The sequence below is a fragment of the Zonotrichia albicollis genome, chromosome 1 (genome assembly GCF_047830755.1).
Source record: "Zonotrichia albicollis isolate bZonAlb1 chromosome 1, bZonAlb1.hap1, whole genome shotgun sequence".
NCBI lineage: Eukaryota > Metazoa > Chordata > Aves > Passeriformes > Passerellidae > Zonotrichia > Zonotrichia albicollis.
Window position 1 is genome coordinate 21,384,818 of NC_133819.1, and position 21,151 is coordinate 21,405,968.

At 38.5% G+C, this 21,151-nt stretch overlaps 1 protein-coding gene across 1 annotated transcript in view; it reads left to right on the top strand.

Annotated features, from left to right (window-relative positions):
* ITGA8 (integrin subunit alpha 8) overlaps positions 1-21,151 on the top strand; it is a 114,494-nt gene that overhangs the window by 85,529 nt on the left and 7,814 nt on the right. The window contains exons 27-28 of the mRNA XM_014270056.3: positions 713-826; positions 13,604-13,705. Of these exons, the coding sequence (XP_014125531.2) occupies positions 713-826; positions 13,604-13,705 (216 nt within the window). The remainder of the gene's footprint in view (positions 1-712; positions 827-13,603; positions 13,706-21,151) is intronic.

Sequence of the window (21,151 nt, forward strand, 5' to 3'; positions counted from 1 at the left end):
CCTAAACAACCACATAATTCCTGTGGTTACCCCATGAGACTCTGCTTATTCCCTTCAGTGGCTTCCAGTCAGCTTTTAACCTTTAGTGTGACATTCTTTTGGCAGACTTCAGGAGTATATAGTTTTGAGTTGCAATGTTTGGCTTTTGCTTTCAGCCTTGTGTATGGGCCAGAATCACTGCTCATCAGGAATGGTTCATGGACAGTGAGCTTCAAGTAAAGCAACTAATGAATCTCAGCAAATGTTCTGGCTGCTATGATGTAAATATCAGTGGGAAAACCAGCAGAGTTAGAAAAGGGCAAAGATTTAGCAATATAAATAAACACCTAATGCATAGAGAACAGAAAAAAAAGCTAAAAATGAAATCATAAAATGATTGATAGGTGAGGAAAAAGCACGTGTTTCAAAGGATTGATAAGTGCCTGGACATTTTAAGAGTTCTTCAGAGCAGACACTGTTGAAAATTATTACTTTTATTTTCTTTACTGTAGGTAGGTGTTTGTATTCACTGGTGATTCAAAAAGAATCTGCTCCTTGGTTTAGAATTATCTCAATGACTCATGGGGTATCTCATATACATTAGATAAAATTACTGATTTCAAACTATTTAGCGCTCTTTAAGGAAAGTTTATTTGTTTTTGCTTATTTACAGCGTTTGAAAATGATTTTGTTTTCAAAACATAAGTATGACTTCCCTTTATTTTTTGCTCAGAACTGTACAAATGTGAAGTGTGTCTTAGTTTCGTGCACTGTGGGACAGCTGGAAAGAGGAAAGAGTGCTGCACTAAAAATCAGGTCCCGGCTCTGGGCACAAACATTCCTGGAGGTAATACACACAAACATCTCTTTCTATACACATAAAATAATAATTTATTTGAGCAGATATTTTAAAATAAAAATTAATAAATTAAATGGGGCAAATGTAAATACTTCTTGCTACCATTTTCTTTGAAGATAACATCTCACTGGTTCCTGTCCAGGTTTTTTGGATGCTGCTTACATTTTTTTTTCTTGCTATCACTCCTCAAATTTATGTCCTGAATCCTACTTGAAGATTCCAAGATTATTTTTAAGTACCTCTCCTAGTTTTGTTTCTGCTTTCCTAGACTGACCTAAATGTTCTGCATTTATAACCTCTTTTACAATGGAAGGTTTTTCTTGGAGCCAAAGAGTGTATCATGTACACTATGTTCAGCTTAAACATTCATTGTTATTCATTCTCTGTTAATCTAGGGAAGAGTAGTATGCATCAAGCTCATATGATACATGACACTCATGTAGTGACAATCTGTCTTACTGCTCAAAGGGGCAGTGTAGATGATGGCAAAAAATAAAACTTCTCTTTGCAAATTCTTGCATTCCAACTTCTGCTCTCAGATTTATATTCACACTGCATAAAGGGACCTGTTGGAGTGAGGGCAGAGGAGGGCCACAAAGATGACTGGAAGAATAAAACAGTTCTCTTGTGAGGAAAGGCTGAGAGAGCTGGGGTTGTTGAGACTGGAGAAGGGAAGGCTGCAGGAAGAGTTTATAGCACCTTCCAGTACCTAAAGGGGTCTTCTGAGAAAGATGGGAACAAATCTTTTAGCAGGGCATGTTGCAATAAAACAAGGGGTAATGGTTTTCAACTACAAGTGCATCTATTTAGATTAGATGCAAGAAAGAAGTGTTTCAAAATGAGGGTGGTGAAATGCTGGAACAGGTTGCCCAGAGAGATGGGCAGATGTGGCAGATGTCCCATGCCTGGAAACATTCAAGGTCAGATTGGACTCTGAACAGCTTGGACCAATTGAAGATGTCCATGCTTATGGCAGATGACTTTTAAAGTTCCCTTCCAACCCAAATTATTCTATGATTTTGTAAGGCAGAGGGATTTTACTGTGAGCTGTTACCTCACAGCTGGCCTTGTGTCTGTATTTACTCTACAGTTTTCATACCTTTAACACTGGAAAATACACTGAGATACATTTGCTGTTATTAAGAAATACCTGCATCTCTTGTCTCGATCAAGCTGATTTATTATTGGCTTGTTTCTCAAGGAATTCAGGATTTCTCAGTCTTTCTATCTGGAATGCAAGAATCTTTCCTGAGTTTCCTACAGCTGTGGGAGAATTCTTCATATGCAGGGTACCTCTTACCTAGCAAGAGAAGAATTGAGGATCTTCAGTTTACTGCTTTAAATTAAGCTCCTCATGCATTTGAAGTTAATTTCTCCCTTCCCTCAAATATGAAAGTAGACCAAAGAAATTCATCCTCACTTGCTTTCCTGGAGAAATGAGAGCAGATAGGATAATATTTCCAGAAAGTTGAATGCCAGATCAGTAGCTAACCAAATCCATAATGGGTGCAAACTTTTGGGAGGTCATTGGTCTCCCTTGCTGTACAGGACTATGGCAGTGGTTATTTGAAAGGATGACTTGAAAGGCTTTTCTACCTATCTGTCAGGAGGCCAGGTCACATTCTGTCTTTCTTCTCCAAAAGCTGTTGTAGGACCACTGTGACCAAAGAACACTGAAGTTCTGTCCTCACTCTCTAGCCTTGCTTGAAGAAAAGAGATTTCTGTCTCACTCAGTAACAAAGGACATCCTTTCAGAGACTAAGTGAACTAATTCCTGATTTGTCAGTGCATTTTCTTTCTATGAACAATCAATCCCAAGAAACTTTCATATCCTTTCTTCAGTTCCATTAACAAAAAGAAGGCTTTTAAGAGGAAGCATATTTGAAAAATGTTAGATATGTCTAGATACTCTAGAATGGATGTACCTCATTTAGGTTTGCTGAGTGAGTCATCTGCTAGTGCAAAAAAAAAAAGGCAAGGTCTGGTTCAAATTTAAGCCCAAAAACATGACAGTTTGGATGTGTCTTTATCCTTCCAAATCTGGGAAATGGGATGGACATTATTTGGTGCAAGCTTTTGCAAAGGACAGAAAGTACCAGTATGTAAGCATCTCTACAGCTATGGAAGAAGCATATCTATTGGGAAATAGAATGGGCATTTGATTCCATTTTTTCCCAATTTCTTGGGAATTAAGATTAAGAGGCTGCTGGACAAGCTCACACAGGCTATTAAGTTCAGGTAAGAGCTTCACTGCACTGGTTCTCTGTTCCTAACACACAGAGAGAAGCAGAGATATTATCCTTGACTGGAACAATATATGACAATATTGAGCACTGCAGTGGGCAAGCAATAACACAGAGGATCTTCATCATTTTCTTCACCAAGCAAAAGATAAAGCTCCCTTAGCTACCTTCCTTACTGGGAACTGAGCCTGATGTATTCCAGATCCAGTCAAGTCTTTCTCCTCATCATTCTGCTGGTGAAATACAATTAACTCTGAAAGGGCCAAAAAGTAGATCTTGTGAAAAAATCCTGTGCACAGATCTTTAGATGAAGTTTCTAGGCTATTTACAGCTATTTCTGTGGAAATTAGCCTCATTAGGATTTTCCTAAGTCTAGTTTAGTATATGTCAATAAAGATCTGTAAGAGATTAAAGTTAAACAAAATTAATGAGAAACAGTTTCTCTGAGTTTTTGGCTGTGACAGGAGATGGGTAACAATTGAAATAAACTAGCCACAGGGGACACAAAATCTCCTTTGTTTGGATAACTCTTAGTAAAAACAATCTTTTTGTGGGGTTTAACTTTAGTTGGACTGACTTAGGTTCAGAACAAGTGTAACTGCATGAAATTCAGTGGCATGTTTAATGCAGAGCAGTGGAACTCATTTTATGAAATTTTAGTAATCTAAAGTTAGATGCAAAAGCTGGTTGCTAACTCTGTAGACAGTGACAAGACAGAGAGGTATCTTCAGAGGATGCATTATCCAGCTGATTTGAAACCTCTCTCTGTCTGATCTGGATGGGGAGAAGGGTCAAAGCTGGGCCTTGGGACCTGGGTGTGTGCAAACACACCAGGCAATGCCAGTGCTGCAGTCCTTTAGCTCCTCCTTGCTCTTTAATAAACCCTGCTTGCTCTGCCTGCACCTCCCTTCACTCAGGGAGCTCCAGGCAGAGATGGAATGTTACACCAGCTTGTGGGCAGGGACAAGGGTGAGCCATCCTGTAGATTCATAGGAAAGACCTCGTGGGAAACACTCCTACCAGATTACTCCACTGGTCTTACATACCCTTGCTATCAAACAAGACTCTTTATGGGCTGTGATTTTACCTTTTCCCTGTAAACATTTCTGTGTCTTTTCAATAGTAATTTGCAATTCTTGTTAAGAATCAGAAAAACTCCACTCGAAGCAACAGAATTTTTTTCCTAAGTAGAAAAAGGTAGTTTCCAGAGAACTGTTTCATCCCCCAATTTATGTCTAATTATATGCCAGAATAACATGATCTTTATTTCACATGCAAACTTGGAGACAGTAAATAGTGTCCTAGGGTCTGGTTGTCTTCCTTCCACTCATCTCAAAACAGTTCCCTTTTTCACAGCCTCTTTTAAAATTAACAGTTACACAACCATCACCATAAAAGACTGTAGAACATAATTAGTTTCCTAAAAAGGGCACAATCTGCTCTTAGTAAATCTGCAACTGTTGTTAACTAGGCTGAAATCTGCAGATTCAAACTGAGGATTAAAATGCAGTTAAAATAATCAGGATGAGGTTATTGTGACTCAGGATGAGATTATTGTGACTCAGGAAGGACTGTTCAAGGGCCAGACTGAACCCCACTATCATGCTTTTGTAAAGAAACTTAGGGTAAAAGTCTCTAGAGAAGCATTGCAGTTCATGTAAAAGTTAATGTAAAAGTTTTCATATGCCAAAGAAATCAGAATAATGGTGACATGCAACATTACTCAACTGTGTTATAATTTAAATGAAGACATGATGATTTGCAGAAGAATTTTTTGTGCTCATTAAAGCCGAGAACCCAGTGTCAGGATGTTTTTTCTTCTTAAAGATATGCTAATGCAAACCTGAGAAGGATTTTATTGGAAGTGATTAATTTATGCTAGGGTGAAATAATTAATGGTTTTTAATCAAAGTTACATGGGCAAACATGTGTATGTTGTTGCCACAAAAGACCTGTCATGTATTGAGTGACTCCTTCCTCTTCCACTTAGTTTAACTGACAACAGCTGACCCTTTTGTCTCCTGACAGTTGTGACCTGTAACATTAAAACCCAAACTCCCATAACAAATAAGAGCTAAGTGACGTGCAGTGATTGGACACATTTGAATAAATAAAGCAGCACAAATTTCCCAACCAGCCAACAAAGATAGAGACAGACGTTGTGCAAAGGCCAAGAAGAATCACATACTTTTTTGGAGTAACTTCAAAGTCTGGCTGTAAATATGAACTCTCTAGTAAAGCTGACTTTTGGATTCAGACTTGCTGATCAGGCAAATAATAGCCTGATTTGTTCAAAACAGAAACAACCTTACATGGTTATGTTATGTTGTGTTCTGATGGGGCTCCATTATGTCTCCATTTGTCTAATCATATTTCTGAGTCATCTGAGGGAGACCCAAGGGGATTTGGTCCAGTATTTGCATGGATGGGTATTTTTGAGTATAAGACTCAGAGTTGGCTAGTAAAACATCTGTTTTGAAAATGCATTTCTAAGTGATGAAGCTGTATAATCTGTCTGATTTGTAACAACCTTGAGGCTCTGAGCTCTTTGGAACTTAAAACATTGTGGGATATGGAACTCAGTGCATTCTTAGCTACTGTTTCATCCTGTACTGAAAATTTCTCATAATGATACAAATCTCCTTCTGGGAGAGGTAGGGGAGGCAGTAATCTACAAAACCACAGAGGATGTGTAAGGTTCCCAAGAAGTTTGAAGTTTATTGTATTTTCTTTTAATATTACTGAATATAATTGTATTGTTTCTCTCTTGATGTTTTGGCAGTTCCCGATATGTGAATTTGGCACTCCTGATCACATGAACTTTAATAGTTAGAAGGGAGGAAAAATCTAGTTTTAATCAGAAAAAGTTGAAAAGCAAGAGAAGCACCACTGCATTTTGGTGCTCTCTTGGTACCCAAAGTCATATTTTGGCTTCTCTCTTAAATACTCATTATTTCAATGTTTCCAAATGTGCACTGATCTTTTTTCTTTTTACATGCATAAAAATGAAAATATATGCTTGGCATATTAATGGTGATGTGTGCTGCAGCACTCTTAACTGCCTGACTGGTATCCAAAACCTGAAACTAAATACCTAAGCTCTATGTTCAACACATGGAGAAAAGGAGATACCTCAGACAAAGTGACCTGCATTAACCATCAGGTTGCTGCATGAGGGCTGTTTCTTATCAGGAGGATAGGCACCCAAATCAGGATTTAGGAGGAATATGTTCACCCTTTTTGAACACAAAATCCAAAAATTATTTAGAAGGCACCTATAAATTTAGATGAAAGACTTGAAGAGGACTTGGTTTATTCCATATTAATTGGCAGAAGCAAGAGCTGGCAGTCCAATGATTAGGGAATTCAGGACTGGAAGACACAAATTCAATTCGCACTCAGCTTGAGAGGCCCCACATTCCTGCTTTATAAAATGATGGTGTTCCCTTCTGCTGAAGCTGCACCAAGGATATAAAAAGAAATTGAGAGGTGTGGAAGGGTGTAGAAAATGAGGAAGACCATGATGTAACACCTTTGTTTGTACCATCAACTACAAGTTCTGCTAGTCCTGGCATCCACCTTTGCCTTCATTGCCTGGAACCCAGAGCTGTCACCACTGTTGGAGTGCACGTTCTAATGAGAGATTTTGTTGAGAATCTCCATATTTTATTACTGGTGAACTCAGAGCCTCTTTAGTGTGGTAGAAGTTCTCTAGGCCAGGTAATGCTTTTATGGTAAGGATTCAGTTCAGCTACACAAAGGCCATTAGAGGAAGAATGCAGATAGTTGTGCAGCGGGGCCACACAGGCTGCAGGACGTGTGTGCTGGCAGAGGCTTGGAGCTCAGAGCAGAGGTGAACTGGTGGAGGTGATGTGGGACAGGTGAGAGATCCTCTTGTACAAGGTCCTTTATTTGTTCGCTTTTCTTCCTCTCATCTTTACTATGGGAGCAATTATTCGATCTGTAAGTGGAATATGACCCCAAGAAACAATAATTTCTATCCTTAGCATCCTCCAGCCCAGAACCTCTTTCTATGTCCAGTGGAAAACATCTCAGTCCAGGGAAGATTGCTTAGTATTTTCAAAGAATAATTCTGCAGCTAACCTAAATTCCCTGTGTGTGGAAGGAAGTGGTGAGACAGAAAAATTAGTGAGAGAGACATCTTGTGCCCTCATTCATTTCCATATATAAGCTATATATGGAAGTTTAAGTAGATTATTTTAATCCAGACTGAGAATTAAAAGCCAGAAATTTTATGTGCTGCCCTTCAAGTCACATATAATAACAAAAGGAAGAAGTCATCAAGAAAATTTTCGGCTGCATCAAAACACTATTGCTATTTGAAAAAACAAAATAAGTAAAACCAAAAACTTTGGTTGTGGCCAAAAATATTATATTATACTCTATTTGATTGTTTATATGGAATGAAGGCTAGAAAAAAAAGAGACCTTTGCATGGGGCTGAACTACCTGGAGGTCTTTTGGGTATGGGCTGGTTTTGTTTTAATTCATTTTTATTTAAAATATTTTCAGTGTTAGCAAAAGCAGAACATGAGACTCTTCCTAGATGTGCTACAGTATAAGTAATGTTAGGTATATGAAGAAATAAACCTCTTAGATTGATAACCATTATAATCTTTATATAGAAATATTTTGGAATCACAACAAAACAGCTGCCTCCATTATAACCTAAAATAGGCTGTCAAAATGAATGTAAAAAATACAATATGTGAAGTGTAAGAATATAATGATAAAGAGAAGGATGTGTTGATTTTTCAGAGTATTTTCTTTGGTCACAGCTATGTTTGGGTGGAGATATCCTCTTGCCACAAATGGCACAAATACAATTTACCATGCATACAGAGTCACATGCACATTTTTAAACAAATTATTAAGAAGAAGTAGTTGTATGAACTCTACTCTCTATTGGCAGCACTTCAGGTTTTGGGAGGTATTGGTCAAAGAAAGCAAGCTAATGAATTCCCACAGCATGTATTAAAAAGGTATTGCTTATCCTCCTGTCTTTAAAGTGTGCCAGGCTCCAGCAGATACAAAGGGAAACAAATGTTAATCAAGCAGTGCCAAAATTGTAACAGTACTGAACTTCATGTGCAAAAGTTGTAAATTCTTGGGATAAAAATACCACCACAGTGTGCAGCTTGCCATAGGGGAACCATGTGCATTTCAGCTAGGCTACAGCTAAGCAGAAAAAAAAAAAAAAAAAAGGAAAAAAAGATTTCCAAGAGCCTGAACAATTCTTCGTAGAAGCAGTGGAGCAGAGTAATTCTGGGGACTCTCTCCAGTAGCTCAACTCTTCAAACCTGCAGAACAGCAATGATCTGCCAGCCTTTAAGCTGCTAAAGATTTTGTTCCTCCTACCCTCAGTCTAGCTCCCTGGGATCCAGAATTGTCCCTGCATTTCAGTGTGCTCTCTGACCAGGATGCCCACATGCCTTAGAGATGCTTTGGGAGGGTCAGTAGGTCTGTGCTTGAGCTTTCTGCAGAGAGCAGCAGCATCCCACTGGAGCCTGGTGAACTGTCTTTCCAATTGTCAAAGATTTTCCATCACTTCTCACATTATTTTGGTCTCAATTGTATGTAGGAAAACACTGAAGTCCATATTTATTGGGAACACTTTCCTTTATTTCTGGCTTTTTTTTTTGTCTTGCAACTTTTAAAGAAAACAAAGGCTTCAATTCAAAAATCTATTTGTGAAACAAAAGCATGTAGAGAGAGAAGCTGTAATAAGTACATCATCAGGATCTGCTACCCAGGCAACACAGGGGATGGCCATGTTTTGCCTGCTTCCCAGAATATTGCAAACTACTGTTTCAGCAATGAGCACAAGATCAGTTTCTGCTTGTTCTAACACAAGGGGAACCACAAAAGACCAGTGTAGTTAAGGCTGGGCTCTCTACTGTTGATCATTAAGCACTGACACAAATACCAGATCCTTTCTTCTCCTTCCTCTGAGCCATGACTAAATCCTCAGCTTGAATTTCAAACCACAAGTCCTGCAGTTTCCAGTAAATACTGAATATTTAAACATACGCTATTTAAAAATTATATGGTAAAGAAATGCTGTTTCTTGTAATTGGCTTGAGAATTATAGAAAAAGCTGTAGGAAAGACAGCTGCTTGTATCTCAAAGGTGTTAGGACTAGTAAAAATCCTGCTTACAGCCAATGTTGACCACAGTCATTGTTTTCAAGTCCTTTGCCACAAACACATAATTCTGTAAATGCAGGAAAATAACTCTCTAGTCTTTTACAGTCTAGTCTCCATTCCTGTTTTCCAGCATTTCCAGGAGCTAATCAAGGGTTGAGACAAGCTGGTAGCTGTGGTCACAACCCAGGCTTATTAACCCAAGCCAAGCATTAATTAACAGAAAGTACCCTCCTCTGATGTTCTTGTTGCTGATACAAGCTGAAAATGAAAGAAGCCATGTATAGTAGGTGAAAGGCTTTATATTTCCATTACTGCTGTTTCCTTTATAGGAGGTTTCAACAGAGTTAATGCCTTTACTGTACCTTAGCCAATCCAGCTCAATGTCTAATGTCTACTTCTTCAGTAATATAACATATTCTGCTCTCTCCATTACAGATTATGTTTATAAATCATATAATCATATCCAGAATCCTGCTTGATAATCATTGCTTAGGATTGGAAGTATAAGGCTTTTTTTAGGCTTTTTTTCTGAATGCACAGTCACAGAAACATGCTGAGATTTTGTGGGAGGAGGAATCTAGTGCTGAAGAATAAAATACCAAGAATGTCTTGAGTCTGGAAATAGAAAATAATTAATGTGATAAGGAGAAGTTATTTTTCTGAATATCACCTCATAGATGATCAGCACCATGAATGTGTATAAAACCACTTATTTAGCAAGCCTAATTTTTCATTTCAAACACAATTGATAGAAATAGATGGATACTGATAGTTCCCTTTCATTTGATGCTATCTGTGTTAAGCAGCTGATTTGACTATGGCTGTGTAGTTGTTTGAGACAGATTTTTTAGTATTGCTCTTTCCTAGTATAGGCCCTAAGGAGAGGTTGAATTTTCTGGTAATAACCATTCAGCTGCTCTCAATATTTTAAAAGAACAAAATTATGGCATAGCCAAATTAGTTCCAGAAGGCAATAAATGTGCTGGCTTTTTATCACCCTCACATATTCGGAGAGAAAATTACTTTTTTAAAAGGAGACTGAATGGACAAGGCAAATACCAGGACTACAACCCTGGAGCTCAGGAGAACACCCTCTACAGGGATCTTTTTGGAAGAAGTCCATGGGAGATTATCCTGAAAAAAAAAAAAAGAGAAGTCCAGAAGAACTACTGATTCTCCAGGATCATCATCCTTTAAGCTCAAGAACTGTCCATCCTGACAAGTGGAGTTTTGCCATCTTGGTACAACTCAGACATACAAAGATGGCAATCAGTTAAAGGTTGGACTCAATCATCTTGGGGGTCTTTTTCAATATTTATGATTCCATGAAACATAAAAGAGGTGGAAGCAGAGTCAGTTGACCCTGTGCAGGGGTTGGATAAGGAATGGAGAGAGTGTCTGAGAATGCAGGGACAGAGATCGGAAATCAGAAGCCCACCTAAGCCTAGAAAGGAATTTAAAGGCATTAAAGAGACTTCTATAAGTATATCAGCAGCCAAAAGAAGACTAAGGAAAATATGGGTCTTCTGCTGAATGGGACATAGAAAAGGCTCACTTACCCAAGGCCTCCCTCCATCACTTTTGTCTTTATGGAGAAAATCTGCATACAGTGAACTAAGGTCTCTGGAACCAGAGACGAAATTTGCAGCTATCAACATTTATCTTCAGCAGAGGGATATAAGGATAGGGAAACATTTAAACAAATCAGATGTACAAAAGTTAAAAAAACCTGATGGAATACACATAGAAGTCCTGAGGGAGGGGCAATGAGAATGTCAGATGTTTCTCAATTATCTTTGAAAGTTCATGGTCCTTAAAAACTGCAAGAAAGAAAATGGTAGCACCTGTCTTCAAAGAGGATTCAGAGAAGTATAGGTCAGTCAGCATTATTTCAATCCTTGAGAAGAGAAGATGATGGAGAAAAAAATGTGGAAGCCCTTTGCAAACATCTCAAGGACAGGAAGATGACTGGAAGCTGTCAGGATGGATTTACAAAAGGGATATCATGCTTACCAACTTGATAGCCTGGTAATTTGCAGATGGTAGTGAAGTGGAAGGAGTGGTTGATACACCAGTTGTTTGTACTGCCCTCCAGAGGAACCTCAACAGGCTGGAGAAGTGAGTTGGCAGGAATTTCATAAAGGGTGACAAAGGGAAATGCAAAGTTCTGTACCACAAGAGGAATAATCCTATGTACTGATGCAACCAACCAGCTGGAAGGCAGTGCTCTGGCAAAAGATCTTGGAGTCCTGTGGGATGCAGAGTTGACCATGAGCCACTGTGTGTGCCCTTGCAGGAAAGAAAGTCAACAACCTCCTCGGCTGCATTAGGAAGAGCGTTGTCAGCAGGCCAAGGGAATTGATTCTCCCTCTGTACTCAGCACTGATCAAACAGACCTGAAGTTCAGTCCTGGACTCCCTGAGACGATTGGATAGTGGATATACTGGAACAAGTCCAGCTAAAAGCCACAATGATGATTAAGGGCTTGGAGTATTCAATATACCAGGAGAGGCTGAGAGAGATGGGAGTGTTCAGTCTAGAGAAGAGAAACCTCAGGAGGGATCTCATCAGCAGCTGTAAACACATGATTGGTGGGGGTAAAGAACACACTTCTCAATATCAAGGAACAGGGAAGAAGCACAAATTGAAATACAGGAAACTCCATTTAAACATTAACAAACCCCCTTTTTTACTTGGAGGGTAGTAAAAAACTGGAATACGTTGCTTCTTGAGATTGTGGAGTTTCCTTTCTTGGAGATATTCAAACCCTAACTGGACATGGTCATGAGCATACTGCTCTAGTTGATTCTACTGTGCCTGTGCTTGGAGGAAACAAATTCCAAATATGCTCTCCAACCACAGCAGTTCTGTGAAAACTTTGATTTGGGCCATGGTCATTCAAATGCATCCACGTTGGCTCCCAGGCTTACATTATGCTTATTTCAGGTCATTTTCACAAATAAACCTTTCTCCATCAGCAAAGGAAAGAAATCGTAGCCAGAATTATCGAGGGGTCTTTTTACCTCAATCTTGGCTCAACAAAACAGCTGAAAGAGGAAAAGCAGTTCTTTGAGAGGGTTTATGTTTTTGATGCAACAGGAAACTACAGGGAAAAACTGAGGAAAAGATGTTGAACAATCACACAGGAACCAAATCTTTTCAATGGAGAAGAGCTCCTAAATGTGTGAGAAATAGAATGAATGAGAAGGTTTTGCAGAAGGAGATTCAGGAAGTAACAACGGTGTTCCAAATATGCTGGACTGAAAAAGCTGGTGACAAAAGGAAAGACTGCTTTACTTACAAGGCTCTGTCTTTCTGTAAATCATCAGCCAAATATGGTGATGAAATCTGGTCATCGTATTTCATAAAGGATTAAAACAGGTAGCAATAATAGGAGGATAATAATAATATAGAAAAAAGATATAACAGTCATAACTCCTAGCCCTCTGAATTCCATTAACCACATTAGCACTTAATAATCTAATGCTTCTCAGAGAATATTGAAGCACTTTCAAAGAAGATCCATATCACTACCCTAGATTTACATGGAAGGGATATACAAGATGAGTTGCCATGTAGTGTCACCCAGAAAATCAATTGCATATTTTGTCTGCACATCTTTGGGTTTGTTGAAATGCTTAATGACAGCTATATAAATATTTTACTAACTGGCCAGTTAAACAATGGCTGCTGTACATTCCTCTCACATTGATTCAACTTAGTAAGCAAGCAAGGTGAGTAGGATTTTTGCACTGCAATAGGAAATCAATCCCATTCTAAGTGTAGCTTGGTCTAGGTGACTGCCTTGGCAGAGGAGCTGGACTAGCTGATCTCCAGAGGTCCCTTCCAACCCAAACTATCTGTGATTCTGTGTAAATGAAGTTCAGAGATGGTTGTTCCTTCTATTGTTTGGTGGGAAGGCACAGCCATTTGTTTGATGTTATCAGGAAGCTCTACCAGCCTGGTCTCAACATAGGCCTGTGAATGTCCTCAGTACACCCATGCTGGTTGTTGAGCTTGTTCAGCAGCTGAGGGTTTAAAACACAGACACCCCATAAACTTCACCCATGCTTTTAACTCACCAATTTCAGAGAGAAATATGAGAAACAACTGTATGTATCTTTCTGCATATCTAACCCTCCTTCCCCATTTTGAACATGTGGCCTTTGTATTGCAGCTTTATGCTGTATTTGTCTCATGGACACACACAGGTCTCAATTCCTGCATTCTTCACCAAAAGAAACCATCTTTGACTTATGAAATCAGTGCTCTGGCGTATTTTTGTCTGCTAATCTTTCATAATGCTTTTAAATACAAACATGAGGTTTAATAATTTCTTTTTTTGTATCATTTCAGAGAAAAAATTATCTCTACAGTCTTTCTTCCAATGTTTCCTTTGAAGTTAAGAGCATGCCATATAAAGTGCAACCAGCAAAGCTCCCTGAGGGAAGCATAGCAGTAAGTAACTGAAAATTACATCTTTGTGTGAAGCACATGTATTTGGTCACTCTGATCACAGCTGTGAAAGTTCTTATAGATGAAAATATTGAGGTTGGTCTTTCCTGTGTTTCTAGTGTAAATTCCTAAAGTAATACCTAAAGGAAATAACTTCATTGCTTTCTGTGGAAGTTGATGATACATGATTCTTATTACATTTTAAAATAATTTCTTCCTGAACTAATGTGCAGACTGCTCTATTGCTATTCAGATGGATTTTGCACCCAAAAGAAAACAGAAATGTGAAAGCAAGTATCTTGTTACTTTGTTTGGGGTAAAAAAAACTGGAGGAAATTTGTATGCAAAATCCAAATCATGTTTCTGTCAGGTTTAGAGAGCTCACTCTTCTCCCAGTCAGCAGTTCGTTCACACAAGCTTGTGTATTGTCTACGGCAACTTCTCTCTATCTGTTTTAATCTTCTTTGATACCCTGATTTTCAGGAAGGTCTGTATGCCTTTCTAGGATTGCCACCTCACAGCACATCAAGTGCAAGCATACAAATTTACTTGGTAATCCTTAGAGAAATGATGATAGATAGAGGATAGATAAATAGATAGATAGATAGATAGATAGATAGATAGATAGATAGATAGATAGATAGATAGATAGATAGATGATATATGCTAAAGCATTTGTCTTATTTGCAGGCCGAGATTTGTATGGCTCTGTAGTACTATATGTAACATTAATTTTGGAGACATAAGTTTGATTTAATTGTTTTCTGGTGCCAAAGGATTGAGTTTGGGGAGCACTTTAAAGTAATTTGTTTCTTATGGTTAAAAGTCACATGGTTTAACATGGTTAAAATTCACTCTATTTTGTCATTGATAAAGATATTTTGTCTGTTTTGTCAACAATAATGGTAAGTAAAATATGAAGGCAAAAACTGATTCTAGTATAAGAGTAATCTGAAATTTTAATGCTTAATGTTCTCATCTTTATAAATATTCCTCAGTTACAGTCCTTCTTTCGAAAGGTAAGCTCAGTTCAAACTTTGCCAAATTGAATTGTGTTGAAAGTACATCATACCAGTCGGTTGAAATGCAGTAATAGGGACAGGATACTGTCTTTCTTAGAAAACCAACAGAATAATGCACTTCAGAGCTTACTTTGAGTATATTTTAGAGGATACAGGCTCTCAAGTTTTGTTTTGTACATGCACAGATGGAATGGTTGATTGATACTTGCTCTGGGAAGACACAAGGTGAAATCCTGGTTCTGTGTGCACAGTGACTCTAACCTCCACCATCAGTAGATCCCTGATTTCACTAGAGAGGATTGGTGCTTAATGCAGTATTCATCCAGAAAGGTTCAAAGGCACCAAGCTGACAGATATACTTGGGCTTTTTTATTTTCTTGCAGCATGTGTTCCATACCAGAAACACATGTGCAGAGTTCTGTTGATAGTGGGGCCTTCATCTGGGCTGGAGTGCTTTACCCCAGGTGATAGCCTGCTGTTCTCAACAAGTGTCAGATGATCTACCAAATGATCAGATAAGCATTTCATTCTCTTACTCCAGCCAGTATAAAGCTTGTTATTTGCAGCAGATGATTTACAGCAAAATGCCTGTAATGGCAACTGTAAAATGTTGAAGAATGATAACGCTTTTATGTCCTTTCATATCTGGACATGGCAGTGGATGCTTGCCAGCTCTACAGCTTGATGTGTTATATGCACCAGTTCTTTGATGTTCCACTTGCAAGAAGAAATATTTCCTTGAAGTTGGGCAAAGCTTAATATTTTTGCTCCTTCTGAAAAAGATCACTAGTTGTGTTTTAAAAGCTTCCAAAGATTTACTTAAAGGTTTATGATTTTCCTTCAGACAATGAAAGGGTGGTAGTGGAAGAAAAATTTAAATATTTTTAAAATCAATTTTCAAAAGTATATATCTAATAATCGGCTAGCATTTGAAAGTTTATGTAAAGAAGATAATATATTTTAAAGAATAGAGCATATGTCCTTCATTTAATTCATATAGGGCTGGATTCCAATTAGGCAGGCTGATATTTACTTTAAGTTTTAATGGCATGAGTAATCCCATACCCATCAATAACCTACAGAGTCCTATTTGTAGTTCTAAGGACTTTATCATCATGGAATATAAGTCTTGGACACACAGATCTTGAAGACAGGATCATGATACAAAGGTGTGTGAAACATTAGGTAAATGTAAGAAAATCTGGATCTTTTATAGTAAAACATTAGAATGAAAATGCATCAAACAGAAAATTGGCATGGAGTTTAAACCAGAATCCACTGACATCTATAGTATATATAGTATTTCCATTAATTTTGATAGTCTTAGAGTTGCAACCATATATTATGCAAGTGGTTGGATTTCCTTGCTAATAGCTATTTCATTCAAGAGAAAATTTTCATTTTTTTTGCTACAAGTATTATTGTGGTAAATAATACTGTCTTACTTGGTGAATTTCATGTGCAACATGAAAATACTTTCTATTGCAAAATACAAAGTTAGAATAAGCAGAAATTTGCTTTTTTAAAATGTATGATTCTTGAGCCAGTTTGGGAGTTTAATAAAATATGGTTTACTTTTCTTAAACATTTGATAGGACTTTCACTGTGGATACCTTTAGTCTAAACTGTTTGACCAGTGTCCTCCAGTGAGCACCATTGGTTTCAGACTAAGGCCTATAACTTTTTTTAGTTATTACATGTTGATAGCATTTTAAACAAGCTTATATTCCTTATGAAATGTATTTGCATAAACATTTGCAATATGTAATTATAAATGTGACTTCAAGCTTGAGGGAGCTTTTACATTCTATATTGAGCATTTTTTGAGAACATAAGAACATCATGCTGTAATGGTTGGATGGGGACATGTAGGAGGACAAAAGAATTCCTGTTTCTCAGCCTCTGTAAAGAAAATTTCTGAAGACTAAAGGAAGGTCATCATGGGCAGCAAAAGCAGTAGCACTAGAATAATAATTAATTTACTAGCTGTTTAAAGTAGAAGAATAAATTATGGAGAAGTTATTTTTATTTTTTGAAATGTGTCTTTTAAAGAACCAGGGAGAAAAAAAATAACTTTGTGAGAATCCCACTGGCATGCACTGAATTTTGACCACAGGCGCTGGAAGTTTGCACCAGTCAAACCTAATTCCCATCTATACATTAGGAAGTACCAGTGAAGCAGCAGATTACTTCATGTGCTTCTCTCTGCTTTGCACCAGAGGAATCAAAGACTGTTTTGAAGACATACTAACACCAAAATCAGAAGCAATTCCAAATTGAATGAAATACAGTGGCAAAAGCCCTAATAATTATTTTATATACTTACAGTGAGCTTAACTATGGCACATTTTTTAAAAGGCACATTTTTAAAAGCCTCCCCAGAAGAACACTTTCATAAGCAACAAATGACTTTCATGGAACTGCAAGAGCGGTTATGAAGTTAAGACTGTCTGACATCATCTGTGCTAAGACCAGTGTGGATGTTATTTCCAATAGCAAACAAAAGCTCTGTCCATAACTCTTGGGTTGACTTCACCCTCATCTCAGTGCCTGAGGCAGCTGGAATTCTCTGGCACCCTTTGGATAACAAAGGTGTGAGATGCTCAGCAGTGTCAGAAGTCAGATGGCTCCTCTCAAGTCTGTGAGATGTGCTCTTCACCCAGTTGACAGAGAAGCAAGCATTGTTTTCAGTGTTCAGCATAAAGTCTTGTCCTGAACAGAGAGGAAAGCTAACACACATCCAAAGTACAGTGTCAACATGCAACACTTGTGTAAAAAATCCACTTCATTTTGGCCACCTTAGATGGAAACATTCCCTGGCTCTGATCCTACAGTACTAAACCTACCACATGGAGAAGAACAGAAATCCAAGCTGAAAACACAAACTTGTTTTAAATCAAAATCACATGTAAAACTGTTGGTGGACAGCATGGGGTGAAGAAGCGACAGTCCTCTGTAAAAATGGTGAAAGAAGGGAAGACAAAACTGAAGGAATGTTTTGTTTGTGTCTTCCCCTCCAGCTTCTGCCTCAACTCTGTGGGTGTTCAGGACGTGCAGTGTCAAACTATTCACAAGAATTGCATTTGTAGCCTTGCAAGGCTTTGTGTAAAGGGGGCAGCCCAGGGCATTATATCCTACTGGTAATGCACACAGGCAGGAGTGAGGCTGATGCCTACATATAATACCCTGCTCAGGGAATAAATTCCAGGTACTTAGCACAACCATCCCCTTTTAAAACCTAAGACAAAGAAAAGTCATGGGAAAAGGGTGTGGGTTCGACAGGATGGTTTAAAGATTTTAGCAGGCAAAGATTTCATTAGCATTGGCTACACTCAGAGAAGAGAAATGTGCCAGCTTTGCAGCAGTCTGCTTGATACAAGATAGACCTAATTTCTGCTGTTTTGCTCAATGCTGATAATCTAAGGACTATGAACATGATGCCCTGCTCTTTTATAAGATTACAGCTTCTTGTTTATGTATCAACATTTGTCAAGCTCCAGCTGAGCTACTGAAATTAAACCACAAGTTGCACTTGACGGTCTGTAAAGGCAGAATGACAGAAGGAGGAAGGGAGAAATTATTCTGAACACAGGCAGCACAAGCAAGGCTGAGTGCTGCTACACCGCTTATAATTGTCTAGCATCCTCAGGAACATCCACATGTCCTGGTCTGGATCCATGCTGATAGGTGCTCTGTAGATTTCAGAATAAGAGCTAGATTGTGTTACTGTTTTCATAGCCTAAGAGGAAAGAAAACACAGCACACGAACACAGGAACTATGTAGAAGTGGCACATAAAAGAAGACATGAAAAGGCAATACGTGTACTTGTAGTTGCATACACTACTGTCAGCTTTATCCAAAATGTAATGAAATCTACCATCTTTAATAAAATAATCTGTTTCCACTGATTTCAGGAGGATCTCAAACATGCTTTGGAGTCTGGATTGACCCTACCTAATTTTGAACAGTGAATTGGCACACATTAAGAGTCAAGTTGTTGCTCTGCTCCTGTGCAATCATATGCTGCCCTATGAGCTATTCAGACCTGACACCACACAGCAGCTTACTTCACCCCTGTCTCAGCACCTGTGGTGCTGAAGTAGTTACCTTAACCTTGGGTTAAACTGGATTTGGTGCCCAAGGAACCAGATATGGTTCAGTCAAATACTATCTGAAGAAATCTGTAAACCAAAATTCCTTCCTACTCCAAGAAGAATTTGCCCGCTCAGATAATTTCCATATTCAGGATGTAAAATTTCAGTAGACTGTTGTCATGCTTTAAGAGTGGTACTCCCTGGTTTAGTTCTCCCACTGTGACCCTAAACCATGCACTTCTTGCTTGCTTCCCTGCTTTTCCATCCCTCTCAACCTGCAACAGGATGGAAATAAGAATTGAAGATACAAAATGTGAAGATCACGAGTTGAGATAAGAACAATTTACAGGAAACAGCAATGAGATAAGAAAATTAACAGTAACAGCAACAACACTAATGGCAGAGGGTACCAGAAAGGAAAGATTGACAGGGAAGCTTCCTAATATCAGCTCCCTCTGCCAGACTTACTTAGCTGGGAGGAACTTCAGAAGAGACTCCCTTCCCCTGCCTCACATAATAATGTGAGCTGTGATAGAGTAACCTCCAGGTCCTGGTCATGCCTCCTCCAGGCTACTCCCAAAACTTAACCCTTTCCTGGCCAGACCCTGGATGACTGTCCATCTATCAAGAAGTCCATACCTAGCCAGCAGCTTGTCAGAATCTTTTTGTGCTGTTTTACTGATGTTCAACAATCCACTCTGAAGCAGCAGTGTTGGCTCCCATTTCCTCTTGTATTTATCTCAGTCACATTATGCTACCTACGAATTTGGCTGAAGCTATCATTAGCAGAAATGGCAAAATAAAGTCTTTGCATGTAAATGGGTCTTCCCTGTGGTTTGGTCTTGCTGTAAAATGGAGTCACTAATTTCATTAAACTTGAGCCAACAGAAAGCACTGCTTGCCTTTTTTTTTCTGCTGTTTTACAAATATTTTTTAAGATGGTTTTGGTAAGTAGTCTTTGACATTAGTGCTCCAGATTCACAGCAACATGCTCAAGCAAGTGATAGTGTTATTAGTGTTATGAATAGAAACTGTAGTGAAGCTCAAATTTTAGATGATTAAGGTATGCAATCTGTATGTTGACAGTGTCAGGTCCTTTCCAAACAATAATTAAAATTTTTAACTTATGTGTGTAGTACCTCAGAGTTTGCCAACAGAGGAAGGGCACACTGTGAATGAGTTGGGGTTATTTGAATCAGTCCATTTTTGCTGTCTTGGGGCCCATGAATTTTCATCAGCACTTCCCAGCTCTTGTGCTGTATGTGATCAGGCTTGCTTCAGGGCAGTGTTCATGATTTTCTAGCTGCAGAATGGAAATGCTTCTTCCTTGGACAGCTGAGCCCATTGTATTCTACAGGCTTCAAGCAGCCCCTTATAACTGCATCCTTTCTGTTTTCCCTGGTCAATTAACCTTTTACTTGAATTCATCTTTTTCCTTAACTGACTTTTCTTGGGAAGAATCTCTGCAGACAGTTCAGAATGACCCTTCTCTCATTTTCTCTGCCCTTGCATTTTAATGCCACTCTGAGACACAAGCAGAACCATTCAAGAACATTTTATCCTTCCTACATGAGCTCTCCTCTAGCTAAATCTAATGATAAAGAGAGCCTATGAAATTTTGCAGTGGTTAGGAAGCAACCCAAAGAGGAGGGCTGGCAAAGGAATGGTATTCCTGCAAAGGCATGATTGATCACTGGACGAGACCATCAGGATATCTGTTGGCACCTAAGGGTGACATTTCATTGGTTGTTTTATTAATGCTGTTTTCCTTAAAGTAATTATTTCTTGTTTTAATTTGCTCTCATATTTATTCTTTTTAGATGTTATCTTTCTTCAAATATTCTAGACTTATGACCATTTAGAGCTGCTCCAAAGATGCATATTATCTGTGTTTGTTAGATCAACGATGGTACGGCCAGCACTGCAAGTACTTCATCTTCAGAGCCAATGTTAAAGTGCAAACACCAGGACTGGGCAGTGTCCTGGAATTTTCTGTGTAACCCTCAGTGTAAGCTTTGGTAGAAAGCAAGTGGTTTCCTACATAGAAAGTTTGCCCCTACATTTGAGGGATACAATAAAAAATACTTGCATCAGTAGAGCTCACCAGACTGCCACCCCTGTAAATGCTGTGTCACAGTAGGGAGCAGTTGGCTGCAGAGATGAAGTGAAAATGACTATTCAAAAGTGTCTTCCAGTTAAGCCTGACAGTAGCTGAAAGACAAATCTGCTGGTGCTTTCAGAAGGAAAAGTCTATCAAAGAATGCTGATAACAAGAAAAAGCGAGAGAAGAAAGGACTGGATGTTGCAGAAAGGATTAAATTATTAAATTTGC